Raw genomic sequence first — 19,046 nt, forward strand, 5'->3', positions numbered from 1 at the left:
GTATATGCATATAAATATGCACACACAATATAACTGAAAAGAGGCATTTTCTACATATATAGAACTTGTGACTAGATTTGTCAATGATTTTTCTAATAGTCGCCAAGGTTTTCTATTTTCAGTTTTGTGTGTTTTATTACTGTTTATTTTCTTATATACAATATGGATTTAAAATTATTTGTTGCCCTAACTGGTTTGGCTCAGTGGATAGAGCATCTGCCTGTGGATTCAAGGGTCCCAGGTTCGATTCTGGTTAAGGGCATGTACCTTGGTTGCGGGCACATCCCCAGTAGGAGGTGTGCAGGAGGCAGCTGATCGATGTTTCTCTCTCATTGATGTTTCTAACTCTCTATCCCTCTTCCTTCCTCTCTGTTAAAAAAATCAATAAAATATATTTTAAAAAAATAAAATTATTTGTTATTATTACATCCTCAACTACATCTTGACACTTAAAAACTTCAAGGAGCCCTGGCTGGGTGGTTCAGTTGGAGCCACCATCCTATATACCAAGAGGTTGCAGGTTCGATACCAGGTCAGGGTACATATCTAGGTTGCAGGGTTTGATCCCTGGTTGGGTGCCTATGGGAGGGAGTCATATGTTTCTCTCTCACATTGATGTTTCTCTCTCTGTGTCTCTCCCTTCCTCTCTTGAGGCGAGGATTAAAAAAATTTCAAGTAAATTTCTCTCTAATAAACTCAATTTTAATCTAGTGATAAAAGAATATTTTTTGCATCAAAAGAGTAATAATGTTTATCGTCTTTTCATGTATTTCTGTCTACTACATTACACAATACATATTTTATCACTTACATTACATAATAGATTTAGCAAGTAAACATATTGTAAAATGTGATTAGGGACTTCAAAGTGCAGCCAGTTACTTACAGACATATGTGTCACATACTAGCAAGGATAGTATAAGAGAGTGGTGCATTATTTGGTAGGACATGGTTACAGAGTGGCAGATATAGCTGTATGATTTTGAAAATGCCCAAGACACAAATGATGTAGTATCAACAACAAAAAGAAATAATTTAAAAAAGGAGAGGAAATAAAATTTTGATTCTGTCACAATATCCAGTAGATGGAATTCTGCACCCTGTACTGCAAACTTGGCAATGGCTGGGAATGTCTGGGCCTATTGTGTGATTACAAGCCCTCTGGCGAAGCCTGCTATGCAACCTCACACTTCAATTTATCACAAGATTAAACCCAAATTTATTAGAAAGAAATGTACTTGAATGTTGAGATGAGTTGATGATGCAATACAATGACCAACATGTTTCAATCCATATTTTAAATAAGAATTTAAACAGTAATATAGTATATAAGACAGACATATCTTATAGGAAATCCTTTTATCATCTCAGTCTAATTCTGGTATCTGGGAGGCTTTAAAGTCCTTAAAGTCCTTTGGGACTTGGAAGACCTCTAGGGGGTCAAATTCTAAATGTAAATATTGTTTTTAAGGCTTGACTGGAAGTCAGCTGACCATGGAAATGGGAAAGTACTTGTGTTGGAGATTAATCAAGTGGGGTTTGGGTACCAATAACCCACTTTTTTTAAAATTTCTTTATTGATTAAGGTATTACTTATGTATCCTTATTCCCCCATTACCACCCACCTCCCATTCATGCCCCCACCACCCTGTTGTCTGTGTCCATTGATTAGGCTTATATGCATGCATATAAGTCCTTTGGTTGATCTCTCCCCCTTACCCCCACTGTCCCCTACCTTCCCTAAGGTTTGACGTTCTGACTAATGTTTCTCTGTCTCTGGATCTGTTTTTGTTCATCAGTTTATGTTGTTCATTATATTCCACAAATGAGTGAGATCATGTGATATTTATCTTTCTCTGCCTGGCTTATTTCACTTAGCATAATGCTCTCCATCTCCATCCATGTTGTCACAAATGGTAAGAACTCCTTTTTAACCGCAGCGTAGTATTCCATTGTGTAGCTGTACCACAGATTTTTAATCCACTCATCTGCTGATGGGCACTTAGGCTGTTTCCAAATCTTAGCTATGGTGAATTGTGCTGCTATGAACATAGGGATGCATATATCCTTTCTAATTGGTATTTCTAGTTTCTTGGGATATAATCCTAGAAGTGGGATCACTGGGTCAAATGGGACTGCCATTTTCAGTTTTTTGAGGAAACTCCATACTGTTCTCCACAGTGGCTGCACCAGTCTGCATTCCCACCAGCAGTGCACGAGGGTTCCTTTTTCTCTGAATCCTCACCAGCACTTGTCATTTGTTGACTTGTTGATAATAGCCATTCTGACAGGTGTGAGATGGTACCACATTGTTGTTTTGATTTGCATCTCTCTGATGATTAGTGACTTTGAGCAGGTTTTCATATGTCTCTTGGCCTTCCTTCTGTCTTCTTTCGAAAAGTGTCTATTTAGATAAGTTGCCCCTTTTTTTATTGGGTTGTTCTTTTTGTTAAGCTGCATGAGTTCCCTGTAAATGTTGGAGATTAAACCCTTATCATTGATATCATTGGCAAATATGTTCTCCCATGCAGTGGGCTTTCTTGTTGTTTTATTGATGGTTTCCTTTGCTGTGCAAAAGCTTTTTATTTTGATGTAGTCCCATTTGTTTATTTTCTCTTTAGTTTCCATTGCCCTAGGAGCAGTATCAGTGAAGAAATTGCTTTGGCATACGTCAGAGATTTTTCTGCCTATGGATTCCTCTAGTATTTTTATGGTTTCCCGTCGTACGTTTAAGTCCTTGATCCATTTTGAGTTTATTTTTGTGTATGGTGTAACTTGGTGGTCTAGTTTCATTTTTTTGCATGTATTTGTCCAATTTTTCCAACACCATTTATTGAAGAGACTGTCTTGACTCCATTGTAAGTTCATGCCTCCTTTGTCAAATATTAATTGAGCATAGTGGTTTGGGTCTATTTCTGGTTTCTCTATTCTATTCCATTGATCTATATGTCTGTTCTTGTGCCAATACCAGGCAGTTTTGAGAACAGTGGCTTTGTAATACAGCTTGATATCTGGTATTGAGATCCCACCTACTTTGTTCTTCTTTCTCAGGATTGCTGTAGCTATTCGGGGTCTTTTTTTAAAATCATCTAACTCAACAACTCAAAGAATTAGAAAGAGAGCAACAAGAAAAGCCCACAGTGGGCAGAAGGAAAGAAATATTAAAGATCAGAGCAGAAATGAATGACATAAAGAACAAAAAAACAATACAAAAGATCAATGAAACCAAGAGCTGGTTCTTTGAAAGGATAAACAAGATTGATGAACCTCTAGTTAGGCTCACCAAGAAGCAAAGAGAGAGGACCCAAATAAACAAAATCAGAAATGAAAGAGGAGAAATATAACAACAGACTCCACAGATATACAAAGGATTATTTAAAAATACTATGAACAACTCTATTCTAACAAACTAGACAACCTGCAGGAAATGGACACATTCCTAGAAAAATACAACCTTCCAAAACTTACTCAGGAAGATACTATAAATCTCAATAGGCTGATAACTATGGAAGAAATTGAAGAAGTCATCAAAAAACTTCCAGCAAACAAAAGCCCGGGGCCAGATGGCTTCACAGGGGAGTTTTACCAAACATTCAAGGAAGAACTAAAACCTATCCTCCTCAGACTATGCCAGAAAATTCAAGAGGAAGGAACACTTCCAAGCTCTTTCTATGAAGCCAGCATAGAAATAATACCAAAACCAGATAAAGATAACAATGAAAGAGACTTACAGGCCAATATCCCTCATGAACATAGATGCCAAAATCCTCAACAAAATTCTAGCAAATCGTATTCAGCAGTACATCAGAAAAATCATATACCATGACCAAGTAGGATTTATCCTGGGGATGCAAGGATGGTACAATATTTGCAAATCAATAAACGTGATACATCACATAAACAAATTGAGAGATAAAAATCACATAGTCATATCAATTGATGCAGAAAAAGCATTTGACAAAATCCAACACCCTTTCTTGATAAAAACTCTCAGCAAGGTGGGAATAGAAGGATCATACCTCAACATAATAAGAGCCATATATGACAAATCCATAGCCAACATCATACTCAATGGGCAAAAACTAAAACCATTTCTCCTAAGAACAGGAACAAGACAGGAATGCCCACTCTCACCACACCTGTTCAACATAGTGCTGGAGTACTAGCAATTGAAATCAGACAAGAAGAAAAAATAAAAGGCATCCAAATTGGAAAAGAAGAAGTAAAACTGTCCTTATTTGCAGATGACATGATACTGTACATAGAAAACCCTAAAGACTCCATCAAAAAATTATTAGACTTAATAAATGAACTCGGCAATGTAGCAGGATACAAAATTAATGCCAAAAATCTATGGCATTTCTATACACCAGTAATGAACCTACAGAAAGAGAGACTAAAAAAGCAATCCCATTTACCATCGCACCAAAAAAATTAAGATACCTAGGAATAAACTTAACTAAGGAGGTAAAAGACCTATACGCGGAAAACTACACGACACTGAAAAAAGAGATAGAGGAAGACATAAACAGATGGAAGAACATACCATGTTCATAGATTGGTAGAATCAACATCATCAAAATGTCCATACTACCCAAAGCAATAAATTCAATGCACTTCCCATTAAAATGCCAATGGCATATTTCACAGACCTAGAACGAACTTTGCAAAAATTCACCAATAACCCACTTTTGTACTTAATTCTAGAGGAATATGCCAATCGGAACCCTGATTACCTACAAAGATACACTGGCTTGATCCAAGTGGCCTTCTACAATTCCAGCTAGGCACACCATCCAAGAAGTTAATTCAAAATGGTAGTTGGTCTGGGTGTAAGAGAGGGAAAGGATATAATCTACAACAGGATGGGGCACATCTAGCCCAAGGGCTGTATAAGACTCAAGATATCATTTAGTATGGCCTTGTGGCCGCATTAAGGGTGAGTTAATTAAATGTTTGACCAAATATAGGAGGCTAATTTTTAAGTTGATAATTCTGTATGGCCTGTGAATGATGTTATAAATATCCAAATGGCCCTTGGCAGAAAAAGGTTCCCCGCTTCTGATCTAGAACAATGAAACCAATGACTTAGCCTCATTCACTCTGTTTGATTTACTTTTTGCTTCTTAAACATGTGGGTAAAAGTTTGACATATCAACAGCTATAGAAAGCCATGATTTGTAAATAGAAAGAGACTCCACTACCCCAAACTGAAATTCAGTTAACTTTCGTGAACAGTTTCAAAAACATAGCCGCCCAGACTTTTTCACATAATTAGCTGTTCTAAAGTGTGCTTCACTGATTTGGATTTTGCTGCTCAAATACGTCCTTCCCTACCATTAGCAGAGGTGCCCATGATTAGGGAAATGATTCATGACAGGTAGTTAGAGAGATGACAGGGGAGCCAGAGAAGAAATCGGGATAATCCCTGTGCTGGAAATCCAAACCCTAGATAATCAGGCCTGGACTATATATGCAATTATGATTCTTCCCAGTTAAGAGAAATTTGTAATCCATTCAGTTTCAAGTCTATAAAGTCACATTTCTCAAAAAACTTATATTTCAGCCTCCAATGACTTCAAAAATTCTTCTTGCTAGATTGTCTCCAATTACAGAAATCCTTCCCAAGTACAAGGCAGCAGAAGTATATTAAACCTGTAGAATATCACATAGCTGGCTGTTTTACAGAGCGTTACAGCACATGTGATCTCGATGCATGATGTAATACTACTGAAGCAATTCACCACAATCTGACAACACTATTTGTTCAGCTCACAAATGTTGTCTTACATATTGGGGGGGAGAGGGGGTAAACTGTCTTTGAACAGAAAGCTCAGGATAATAAGCAAAGAGAGGTACACATAGATTTATATTCACTTTAAGAATCCTGCTCCTAACCCCAAAACACACACACACACACACACACACACACAGGACTGCAATAAAGTCAATAGATTTCTGGTCTACCCAGCACAAATCGAGTGACTGCAGTGACCACAGATGTGTGAGTCAGGAAAAGGTTTGTCCATAGCTGTCTCACAGAAGGACTGGAGACATGGTGAAAAGACAGCTCCAGTGCAAGGTTCAACACTGTCACTACACAAAAATGTGGTTGGTGCCCAGCGAATAACACATATTAATAGAGTTGTAAATTTCCATTGTATTACTACACATACCTCCAATGAACATAAGGATGTGTACGCTATGGATTTGTGAGTGCTGATTTTTTCCAGGGTTTTCAGAACCCTCTGCAAACACACAGAAGCAAATCCGTCAAATAAGGCAGGCTGGAGGAAACAGGGAAAAAATACCCACCTACGTGCAAGGCACGAAACAATAATTTCTATGCCTTTGGGATCTATTTTTTTCCCTTGCATTGTAATGCAGTCAAGTGTATGAGTGATGCCTTTTGTGTTTGATAATGTCAAGTGTGAATGTCATGGGCAGCCCCCCATCTCTGATGGTATTCAAATGGTGGGGAGATGAAAAGCTTGGAAAAGGTAAATGGAACAAATCAGATTAAAGTGGTTCGAGGACAAGGCAAGACACTCATTTATGGCTTCATTTCCAGGTGCTATTGCTGACCCTGTCCACCTGAATAGGCTGCTTAAATCAACGTCAGGGGAAAACAGTGGCACTCCACTTACTTAATTGTGTTAATAATTATTTTTGCTCCTTCTCATTATGAAGTCTATTGGATGCAAGAAAATATTTTCTGTATTGACATTAACTTTCTATTATATAGTTAGGGAAGTCTCCACAGCTAAGCTCTTCGGTTGAATACACCAGATATCTAAGGGTTCAGGGTGAGTTAGTCAAGGTTTTTGAAAGTAACTGACACACAGGCAATTCAGAGCGGCAACTAATTCTAATAAATAAAGTATATCCCTTTTCAGAGACATGAAAACCCTTAAAAGTCCTACAAATCCGTCCTAATCAATGTCAGCAAATGGGAGATGCCCACAACACTACGTGATTACCTCAAGTAGTAGAAAGAAATAGCACATCTTCTAAACTACAGGTCTCATCTCTGACGAAGGGTGAAGGCTTGTCTTATGAAAACAGATGCATATACACAAAATCCTTGCTTAATGAGGCCATGACATCTACAGTACACACAAGAAATTGCAATAATTATAATGGGAAGGTGTTTCTCACAGCCACTCTCCCTTCCCTCCACAGTATTTCTCAACCATACCTCCCAAGTTTAGGCTAATGCAATGGACTATTTGCTGGTTTCCAGTCTCTACTCTAGTGGTTCTTGCTGTTGTTTTTAACAGCATCCCTAAAAGGCAAAGCACTATTCCATTAAGAACAATAGTTCCTTAAGGCCACAATGTAATGGGAGAGCAGATGGCCCCTATGTAGGCATTTCAGCATCTCTTGGGTGGGTGGAGGGCTTAATAAAGACCCACTATTCCACTCCTTCCCCATTCCACAGCAAGGGAACTCCTCTGGAAGCTGCCAGATCACATCCTGGTGGCTACTACATACCCTGATCTGACATTCAAGGCCCTTCAGAATACTGACATTGGTCATTCTTTTGGGCATTATTTCCCCATGATCCCTCTGATTTTGCTCATCAGGATTATACCGTGTTTCCACATTTCACTCCTAATTCAAAGGCTGTCACCCTCAGGATCCCCTCGACCTGTAGTGACCTTTCCTCTCAGCTCTCCTAAGAAGGGAGTCAGGACCTGGCACCTTTGAACCCACTGGGCCAGTTGTTGGCAAACTCATTAGTCAACAGAGCCAAATATCAACAGTACAACGATTGACATTTCTTTTGAGAGCCAAATTTTTTAAACTTAAACTTCTTCTAACGCCACTTCTTCAAAATAGACTCACCCAGGCCGTGGTATATTGTAGAAGAACCACACCCAAGGGGCTAAAGAGCCGCATGTGGCTCGCGAACCGTGGTTTGCCGACCACTGCCCTAGGCTGTTCTCTGAGTGCGGTTTGCATTTTCAGTCCCCCTGAGGCTCTCAGGGAGAGAACGGACATTTGTTGTTGTCGGAGGTGTTATTTGCCCTGTTTATGTCAGAGTGCTTTGGGTATAGCAAGCGCTTGACAGCTCTCATGAAAGTAGAGAACACCCAAAGTGAGCAGCAAAAAAATCAGAAGAATAAACCCAAATCTCTCCCCAAATTATAAAGCCTTTCTTATTTAAAGACAGAAAGAAAAAAAAAAATAACCACTATGGGTCAAGCACAAAAAATGTATTTGAATCAAAACCAAAAAAAAAAAAAGAAAGAAAAAAGGAACATCCTTACCCCAGTGGATTTCTAGTGCTAATTACAAAATAGGAGTAGTTGACACGCATGCCTTCTAAATATAAGCTTTTTTTTTTCCCTCCCAGAAAATAGAACTGAATGGGTGTGAAGTAAAAACATCCTATAGAGCATTTCACACCTCAGGAATGAAAACTGACAAAGAAGGACTTCCATGCGAACGGAAAAACCACCAGGAAACAGCTTGGACTGCTTATGGTAAGAACAAGCAGAGAGCTCTACCTCCTAGGTTGTACCCTTATCCTATCTGCAAGTGCTTCTGTCATATCCAAGCACGTCTCCTTCACAACTGAAACTGGTTAACTGATCAGTCCCCAAAATAAATATTCCCACAGATGGAGGTCATTGCTTGCCTGAAATTGCATCAGTTCGTGTCTGGGTACCAAAATCCCGGGCTCCTCGGGGACGTCTTTGTCATTTTATCAGAGTGATCACCAGCGGACGAGTTTTAGCGTGGGTCCCCTCGGCTCCTGGCACTGATTCTTGCTCTCTGAATTCCTCTTTTCTCCATCAAGCCTGGAAATCTGGCACTTAATATCCAATGTTAATTACATTTCCTAGTCTGAGGAAAATCCTATTGGGCTAATTTTTCAAAATCATATAATGAAAGAAATTCACTGACAAACCATGTAGGGTTGTGATTGTGGGTTTTTTTTAACCGATAGATCTATTAAGCACTTAATATTCAGTGGGAAAACAGTCTCAGAGCAATGAAATTCTATTACTTTAGAGGTTGCATGCTTTTAATTTCTTAATATTTCATTACATGTTGGCAACTGGTGCATATTTTTATAATGCGTTTGATCATTACTCTTCTCAGGGTATTCTATTTCAGTTCTCCCTCTGACATCATATTTGCATGTTAAAGGGTTTTAGCATTCAGGGATGAAATGTTCTGAATAGCAATGTGCAGTTAACTTGATTTTTTTTTTTATAAATGGAAAAACAGCAAACAGAGATTATATATAGGGACTAAAGAGAACAATTTCATAATTTTAAAAATTGAACTCAAGTTTTAATAGCTTTCTTCTATAGACCATCATAAAAGGGAATGATTCAATATAATTCATTAATTAGCAAATTATGCAAAATGCTACCAGCAGAGTTTGGGGAGAAGGATCTTTTTCATTGGTTTGTATAAGTCTACTGCATTTCTTTTTTTTTTTTTTTTCTGTAAAAACATAATAATCTTTTCTTTGCTCTCCAGCAACATCTACTGGAAAAGTCAGAAAAATGCTATTTATATGACTCAGATAGTTTGAGTCAGGATAGTTTTGGTTACCATCTGCTTCAAAAGTGTATGCTGAACTACCTGCCAGTGGACAGCTGAAGGGTTGCTGCCTACTTTGGTTCCCGTTAGATTTCTAGAAGGACAGCCATTCAGGGCTACACATAGCCAAGCCACGGCTTCAAACGTATCATCTCCTCCCCTGGAAGAAGTCGCTTTCACAAACAAAATGTATCTATGACGCAGACAACGTCTATCTCCCGGCCCATCTCCTCAACACCTACCACTGACTTAAGACATCATCACCATTGTCGGCGGCAACACAACAACACTCAATAGTTTGGTGCGGCGAGAGTCAGAGAGAAGGTTTTATGTGAGCCAGCGATGGACAAACGCGATTGAAAGGGGGAAGAGCTACGTCAAGGTTCTGCAAAGTTTCTTAAGTTGATAAAAAGAAAACTATACGTGCTGGGGTGTTAAGAACTCACTATGCTGTCACCAGCCTGGTGACGGCAGCCTGCAGCAGTTCCCTGGCCCTGTCCACGTCTTCCCCTGGTCTTTAAACAGGATGGGAAAATTAAGTGTCCCCACAGAACTTCCATTGCAGATGCTCTCGAGAATGACGTCTGATGAGGCCCATATTCCGTTTGGTGTCCACTCCCCCCTCCCCCAAATTCAGCAGCTCCCGCCCAGTGTCCTTAGAAAATTGGATTCCCGGGCTGCACCCACAACATGCCATTAGATGGATGGTCTGGCAGACACGAGACATGCCAGGGTATGGTTTGGAAGAGCAGGTCCAGTTTGGAAACTCGGGGATAAAGAAATCTTATCACCAAATACATAGAGAAAACACCCTCTCACGCCACTGCTGAGCTCGACAATGCCACGGCACAGCAGTTCTCCCGGCCCCCAAACCTGGTAGAGGCTCTGAAGTCACCTTTCTGTGTCTCATGCCGGAGAAGCATTCTTTGCACAGAATTGTGTACTTTTAATATTCCAGTTTTCCACATCCAGAAAATAATCACCTAAAAATCAATCCAAACATCTCAGGTGACACCCGAGATCAAAGTCTGGGTATGATTTGGATTTCTGTTATCCTTAAATGAAACTCTAGGTAATTGGATTTTTTTTTTTAAATTTTACAATCTCAAATCTCGGTTCATTCAAGCCAGCAATACATGTTAGTAGCAGAGGCAATGAACACACAATCAGCCAAGACTGACGCTAAAAACAAATGTATCAAAACTTTAAAAACCAGTAGCAGCCACAAGAATCAGGTGCTGGGAGACTAAGATACGTTGCATTTTCTATTTGTTCAACGTTAGAATGGCTGTGAACCTTTTAAACTCCATCCCAATGCTCTTTAAAGGAGAAATGCCATCAAATATAATCCACAACTCCCATTCATAGCGCACAAAAGGGACAGGTTGCTAGCAGCCACCTACAGTGCCAATCCACACGCATTTTGTATTTAGGGTCTGAATGCAAAGTTCCGAGCTGAGACTGATGATCACTCCCCTTCATTATTGAGCCGCTTAAAATCCAAAAAAAGCTCATAACACAGCACCACCAGAGTTAACTCCCGTTTCAAACTGTCCTCATTTAGCTCCCCTATTTATTTACTGGATTCTTTTCTGAAACATGCCCTAACCTGATGTTTTAACTTAATGTTGCATTTGGGACAACAGTTCATCTCCATTTATGAAACATCAACCTGACCCAGGTTAGGGAGGTATAAGCAGCGCTTCCCCCACAAGATCCAAACCAAACACACCCCGGCAGCTAGACTTAAATAAACTCTACCCTGGCTTAAACCTCCAGTGGAAAAAATTATTATAACGCATCAGAAGTTGGGTGGGAAGAAAAATTTCAAATGCCGGCTCTCTCTCCCAGCGTGTGAGTCCCGGAGTTCACAAAAAAACAGGATCAATTGGCTTATTTTATTTTCCCGTTAGCTGTTTAGAACTGAACGTAATGCAAAGTGCTACGCGGATCCAAAGCATCGTTCTCGTCTCTCCCCTTAAATAAAAACGGAGGCGAGATCATTCAGGATAAATGCATTTACTATACAAATCTATTTTCAATTGAATTTGCTGCATGCTCTAATTCGTCAAAATTAATACAGGTACTTTGTACGTTAAACAAAAGGAAGCTGGCTGAGAAATCACGGGCTTCTGCCGCGGATGCCGTTCTCAATTACAGAACGGTGCAAACAGAGATTTCACTAAAGCCACTCGGGCAGACCCATGGCTGGGCGCTCTTACCTGTCTCTGCTGAAGGCTTCCTTCCCTTGTTAGCAGCGTGCAGCATCTCTCGCTCGCCCCAATCCTCACCACCGGTCTCAAATTACACCACTCAATCCACCCTCCGCCCCCCGCCTCTTCTTTTTCTCTCCCCCACCCCACCCCACCCCCCCCTTTTTTTTTTTGCTTTCCCCAGCAAGAAAATGCTTATGGAAAGTGATTAGTTTTTGTTGTCCCTTTTAAGTCCCTCCTGCGGGAAGGAACCGGGGAGCAATGTGACGCCACCTTTTAATCTTTTGTAAGAGTGAAAAGGCAGGAAAGGAACGCTCGATCAAACTGAGCTGCACACATGACTCCAACTCGCAGGAGAGGCTGCCGCTGCCTGGCCGAAGCACCGCTAGGCGTGAGTGTCAGAACAGAGGAGAGGAGAGGGGAGAGTCAATGGAATGTGACAACTGTGAGCATCAAAAGCAGGAGGAGAGGGAGGACAATGAGCGAGGGAAGGAAGGAGGAGAGAGGGAGAGAAAGAGAGTAAGAGATGGGGCGAAGGCGGGGGGGGGGTGTGGCGGGGGAAGGGGAGAGAGAGAGAGAGAGAGAGAGAGAGAGAGAGAGAGAGAGAGAGAGAGAGAGAGAGAGAGAGAGGAGAGGAGAGAAACACGGGAAAAGACAGTGGGTTTCAGGCAAAGGATTCTGAGAATAAAGGCACAGAGCAGTGTCTGGCGGCTTCTGTTTTTATCTCCGCGAGCATGATACACTGCCTCTCTCATTTAGACACACATTCGTGCATCTTCCAGGTTGGAAAATTGAGATCATCTCACTGTGTCCCCGGTTTTGTCTGATTGCCATTGAACTGTGCGGTGTACCTGTGATTCTTTTTTCTTTTTTCTTTTTTTTTTTTTTTTTTGGGGGGGGGGGTGTTTAAGTGCAATTTATTCTGCCTATTTATTTATGTAGGCAACAATGAAAGCTGCTAATTTCTCCCGGCAATTTGCAGCGTAGTTTTACTGGCAGATGGAACTCTACTTATCATAACTGCTGACAAACTGCCACGGGTAAACAAAAGAAGGAACAAGTGCTTCGTCTCAATAATGGTCTCGGAGAGAAAAAGCCCACGCCACAATGTCAGCACTCGCCAAACCCGTGTTCCCGGTGAGAGTTGGAAAGGCGCGTTCTCGCCATTAGTTTTATTAGTAAAGGCAAAATAAAGGGGGGGGGGGCAAGGTGTTTGCAGGAGAGGCTATGAGGAATGGGGACCCTACATTCCTTCTGGTTTCCCTCCCACGGCGACAACAGGCTTGCTTTCTGGAGTCCTGCAACAGAGTTTTGGAGTCACTATTCCTACAGACTTTTCCTGCATCTTTCCGCCTCCCAGGACCATTTTATGGGAGGTTCCATTTTTAAGACAAAGTCGAAAAGCAGTGATTTCCCCATTCAAAGGGTTTCCAATGGTGTTGCACCAGCGCTGTGCCATTTCTGCTCATCTCCTGCCACCCGGGGGCGAGGACTTCACAGTGAAATTCCCCAAGTGACCTCTTTTCTCAGGATGCACATTGCTGGTTCCGAGGGGGGGAGTGTGTGTGTAAGTTAAGATGCTGGTGAAAATGACTACCTGCTTCCCCTGTTGACCTGGGCTAAGGCGGTAGTGAGCCAGTAGGAAGAGGAGGCTTTTCACTGACCATCTTTTAGAAATTTAAGCAATTTTGAAAACTAAAGGTAAATCCATGTGTCCTACTTACAAGAGATATTATTTTGAGAGGGGGGAAAAAACCCTAAAAAACACCAGTTATTTTACTTCAACTATGGTGTGTCTCAACCACACACCGCGGACCCTGGGCATCTGGAATGTTGAAGTCCCTATGTCAGCCGCCAGATATAGAGTGAGAAGCGGTCCAGGAAAAAAGACCTTCCTCCTCCATCCTGGCCACACTGTATCCAAAGAGGGATTGCTTATTCCGGTTAAACCCGAAGTGTCATGATTCTTGCGGTTTGGCAACAGGGAGGATATCTTTTTAGCTTGGAGCCGAATAAAGAAGTACAACTCCCCCCTCCCCGCCATGCGATCAAGAGGAAACCCTTCGCATCATGAAGGCAGAGCAGAGACTGGAGAACACACAGGGGCTGAACAGAAGGCAGCAGGGGACCCAGATCTCGGATGGAGCGGGAAAGAGGCTGCAGGGCCAGCGAGGAGTGAGGGAAGGGGGCCCGGGAATCCGGAATTCTCTGTGGACATTTCTCAGGGTCTACTGGAAGCGGCATTATTGCTATCGGTCCTAGAGTTAAAATTAACTTTGTACAAGGGAGTGAGTAGACTGAGAATATCCTGCCAATGAAAATAAAGACCCTGTTGCAAGAATACAACTATATCATTGCAATAAAAGCGGGAGAGGGCTCTGGGGGGGCGGGGGATGGAAGTGAACAGGGTCAGCCAGACAAGGTCAGGGCAAGATAAAAAGAAGTGTAGGCCACAAAGACTTGTAAAAAGCTCTAAATGGCTATCAGTGTTGTTGTTTATGTTTTGTCACTTCCTGAGTGAGGAGGTGGGCACCCTGAGAAGACATTTACATGTTGCTATCTATGATTTATTTTTAAGATATCTTGGGGGGGGGCTATCAGATTAAGCTGGGGTGCCAATGTTGGCTCAAGTGACATTAATATTTCTTCCCAGAATATAACTTCTACAAGACTTCTCCGTGGGAGACCTTGATGTTCGTGTGCTTATACTGCGGCGTCTATAGTGGCCAAGGGCTCCGTTTTGGGAACCAGGCTTCCTGGGATTGAGTCTCAGCTCCACCGCCAGCTTGCTGTGTGACCTTGGCCAAGTTAGTTTGTCTCTCTGTGTGAAAATGGGTGTAATAATATTATCTGTCTCCCGGGGGGCTGCCATTAGGTAAAAATAATGTATGTGCTATGGGGAATTCCCTTCTTAGCACACAACAAGTACTTTATGAGTGTCAACGCCTGTTATTACCAAATCTTCCCAACAGTTTGTTGTAAGAGCTCAGAGGGAGAGTATGTTATCACCCTCAAAGCAAGCCCTTTCTCCCAGTTCTTCACCTGTGCGCAGTGTGCACACCTGGAGCCTTCCAGGACTCCTCTGTTTCCTTCCTTCCTCTCCCATCCAATTATCAATAACTATCAAAGGCCCACCCCACCCCATGCCTCTCAAAGTTATTCTTTCATCTCTAGGCTCCTGAAACCTTCTAGGTCTGGCCATGTTTGCCCGGACTATTGCAATCAGCCTTTAATGGAACGCTTCCCCATGCTTTTCTTTTCTGTCCCAAAACATTTGGGTGACAAACATGAAGGGTGACAAAATGAGGCACCCCCTCTTCTGGGGACATTCCTAGGGTCCCGCCAAAGACCGAACCAGAGTGTAACACCATGGCCTTCCCGCCCTTGAGAAAGCACTTGGGATTGCAGTGAAGGAGCCTGACGTTATTCTAGCAATGACCTTGAATCTGCTCTAATGGAGAAAGCAGCTAATCTGTGGCAAACCAATACTTTACTATTAGTGCCTTGTTAGTTGTGACACTTCTCCTGACTGTCATGACACAGGGATTGAAAACAGCCATTTCAAGAGGATTTCTTTTCTTCTCCAATTCATCCTTCATGAGCCAGAATAACCTTCTTAAAATGCCACTCTGAATGACATCTATTCCCAATAGTTATTGATTGGTCAATTGAAAATCTGTTCTATTTCATCACCTTATGAATCGGCTTAAAATCTTCAAAGGTTCAAAAGTGTTAGTGAAAATTCATCAGAAGAAACAAAGAGCACACAGAAAAAAAATGTAGGAAAAGAATTAAAAAGGTGTGTCAGGCTGATGATAAAAAGATCATGTTACTTTTCTGGCAATTATATTTATGGTTATTGTCAGCCTTTTAAAACCTGTAATTAGTGATTTCTTATTTAAAATAAATATTAGTTTTTAGAAGAAAAAAATCTTCAAGCATTCACTATTCTTTAGAGAACAAAGTGCAGTTTTTTTGCCTCATATTAAACCACGTCTGTGGTTTGACACCAACCTACCCATGTAAATATTCATTCTATCACCTCCTCATAGGCGCTCCCTGCTCCCTCAACCTGATCCTCACACATTCACACATTTCTTCCAAAGCCTCATGCACTTTCCTTGTTCTCTCTAGAATGTCCTCTTCTCCTTCATCACAACATATTCAATTCCTATCCCTTTATCTAAGACCAGGATAACTTACACGTCCTTCACAAACACTTTCTTGACCTTCCTACATTTACAGCGATGACATTGTTTTAATCATAGTAACTACTCAAGCGCTTAGCTGTAGAATTCTTCCTAGTTCTAAATATTGGCCCTGAAATTTGCTTTCTAATTGTGGGATATTGGTCAAGTCCCCTTCTTCTTTCTTTTTTCTTTTTTTTTTAAATATATTTTATTGATTTTTTTACAGAGAGGAAGGGAGAGGGATAGAGAGTTAGAAACATCGATGAGAGAGAAACATTGAACAGCTGCCTCCTGCACACTCCCTACTGGGGATGTGCCCGCAACCATGCCCTTGACTGGAATCGAACCCGGGACCCTTCAGTCCGCAGCCCGACTATCTATCCACTGAACCAAACCAGTTAGGGCAAGTGCCCTTCCTCTTTCAAGCTCACTGCCCTCATCTGTAAAATATTGTTTTAACAATTTAATTAGCTAAGAGAAGTAAGACGATTAGCACAATAGCTAGGCTACAGCTAGCACCTATACAATAAAGAGTAGCTAGTAATATAAGTACTTATTATATGACAGGGATTTGGCATTGTTCCTAATTTCTAAACCTCACCACATGCTGTTGTTAGAACCATTTCACAGAAAATGAAACTGAGGAATAAAATTAATTTACCCAATGTCACAGGAGCAAATGTCAACACCGGGATAGAAATCCTATCTTTCTACCTTCCAGTCATTCTTATCCACACCTGTCATTTACATCTTAGTCCACACTGCATTGGTTTACTATTATTTGGGTGTTCAGGTTTATGCTCTATTCTTCCAATTACATTATATAGACTAAATAAGAGCAATATTGGTGTTTAAACATCTCTGAATCTTTATTATACATACATCTTTAAACAAAGTAGCTTGCTCACTCAATAAATGTTTGTTGGCTCCTTGTTCATCTATGATCATGGGGTTTAAAGTTTTAACCATATTTAAAAATTCAGCAACACTTTTATATGGAAATGCTTTCCTCACCCTTTTTATGGGAACCATCCTAATTATACAAAACAATATAAAATACAAACATTGCATGTGAATGGCGCATGTAGATAGAAACAAAAGACATTCTCTGTGGAAAAAAAACCAAACCCACACAAAGGTACAAAAGTGATACTCATCAATTTGATTGGGCTCCTTATGCCTGTCATTTGTATTCTGCTTAAAGATGGGGCTCTCAGGCCGCCCATTCCTTGCATGGAAAAGTGGAGGTTATTAGCTGAAAGTCATCCACTTGAGGTTACAGAGAAAGGTAGATAGAACCACTCAAATACCCACGGCGCTCAGTCACTTTTTCATCTTACTTTTAAAATAAATGAAATAATTATATTCTCATTTATTTTCTTTCTGGCTAAGTCTGTACAATACTAAAACAACCTGGAATGACATAAACTATTCAGTCAAACAACGTCATGTTTTTTGATGTACATGGTGCTAATGTCATTGACTTTCAACGATTGACTTATTTTATTTATACGTATAAATAAAAGGTATATCTGCCTGTATTTGCACAAACAAAAGCATTACAACTGACATGCCCTGTGCGCCCTATGCAGGATGATCAATGGTATCAAACACTTAACCGTTCTTTTGATATTTGCATAAACTTCATGATGTCAGAATATATTGTTGTTCACTGCTATTTTCCTATCATGTAAAGCAGTGACTAACATACAGTAGGTGTTCAATATAGGTGTTTGTTAAATGAATGAGTGAAGGAGGCACCCCCATTTTGCCTAAACCCATCTATTTCTAGCAATATTTTTTATTTTCACCCACTGGTTTATATACAGCCACAAGCATTTTGTGCCCTGGTACCTCCACATGTTATTTCCCATGGAATTGGTTTTGTTAAAGGTATATTTTCCCTTGTTTAACATAAAAATTCCATTGTCCTCACCCAGCTGGTGCGGCTCAGTGGTTGAGCATCAACCTATTAATCAGGAGTTACGGTTCAATTCCTGCTCAGGGCACATGCCTGGGTTTTGGGGATATGCAGGAGGCAGCAGATCAATGATTTTCTCTCCTTCTCCCTTCCTCTCTGAAATCAATAAAAATGTACTTTAAAATTTATTTAAAAAATTCTTTGTCCTCAACGTATGCTTTCTAAGTTATATGAACTCATGGTAAATGATATTTCTCCAATTTCCAAGCACCCATTGCCTGGAACATTTTATTACATATAATTGTACAAATTAATCTTGTCCTGCCTTTGGGTATCTCACACTGTTAGTGACCTTTTATTCTTCCAATATATCTAGATCACTCTTACTTTATTGCATAGATTTTAAGTTTCCTGAAGTTTGTAGGAACTAAGTGTCTTCACTCTTTTTGCATATATATATATATATATATATATATTATTAATATATTTGCATATATATATATGTGTGTGTGTGTATATATATATATATATATATATATATATATATATATATCAGGTATAAAATTCTATCATCTAGAAGGTATGTGAAAGAGCTTATAATACAGTCCCTGGCCTTTAGAAAATGGTAAGAATAAGGCCTTAGGTGGCATGACATTTATTTACTTTAATATATATATATATATATATATATATATATATATATGTATATATATATATATATATATATATATATATATATATTAGTATATAGTTGAACACATACTCAAAGTCCACCAGTGTTCAAGTTAGTGTCAAAATTAACTCATGCCAAACAAATAGAGATTCTCACAGTAGGAAGAATTAACTGCTGCCCTCCAGAAGAATATCATTTCCCCCAATCATTTACACATTAGTCAGAAGTCAGCTTACTTTGACCCTTGGGCAACTAATCCTTAGAGAGAGGATTTCTCAGTTCCATAGGGTCTCGTCTATGGGGTCATTTCAGGCCCAATTATACCCTCATCTATTCTGGGAGGTTTGTTTTTCCTTAGGGAGATGTGATGGGAGAGAACACTGTGGACCGCACTCTACATAATCCTTACTCCTTGGTGAAAAGGAGCTTTCTTAGGAAAGATTTTTCTTACTCATAGTGGTTCTGCCTGGATTCACTGGAGAGTCAAG

General features: G+C 40.3%; 1 protein-coding gene across 6 annotated transcripts in view; it reads right to left on the reverse strand.

Moving 5' to 3' along the window:
• Nucleotides 1-19,046, reverse strand: part of TENM2 (teneurin transmembrane protein 2) — a 1,211,371-nt gene that overhangs the window by 649,951 nt on the left and 542,374 nt on the right. For 3 of the 6 annotated variants that reach the window (XM_080675631.1, XM_080675630.1, XM_080675629.1), the window contains exon 1: nucleotides 11,784-11,892. The exons of the other annotated variants lie outside the window; for them this stretch is intronic. In XM_080675631.1, the coding sequence (XP_080531757.1) occupies nucleotides 11,784-11,829 (46 nt within the window). In that variant the 5' untranslated portion in view covers nucleotides 11,830-11,892. Of the gene's footprint in view, nucleotides 1-11,783; nucleotides 11,893-19,046 lie in introns of those variants that run through there. 6 annotated transcript variants of the gene reach the window in all.

The sequence above is a fragment of the Plecotus auritus genome (genome assembly GCF_963455305.1).
Source record: "Plecotus auritus genome assembly, chromosome: 6".
NCBI classification, from domain to species: Eukaryota; Metazoa; Chordata; class Mammalia; order Chiroptera; family Vespertilionidae; genus Plecotus; species Plecotus auritus.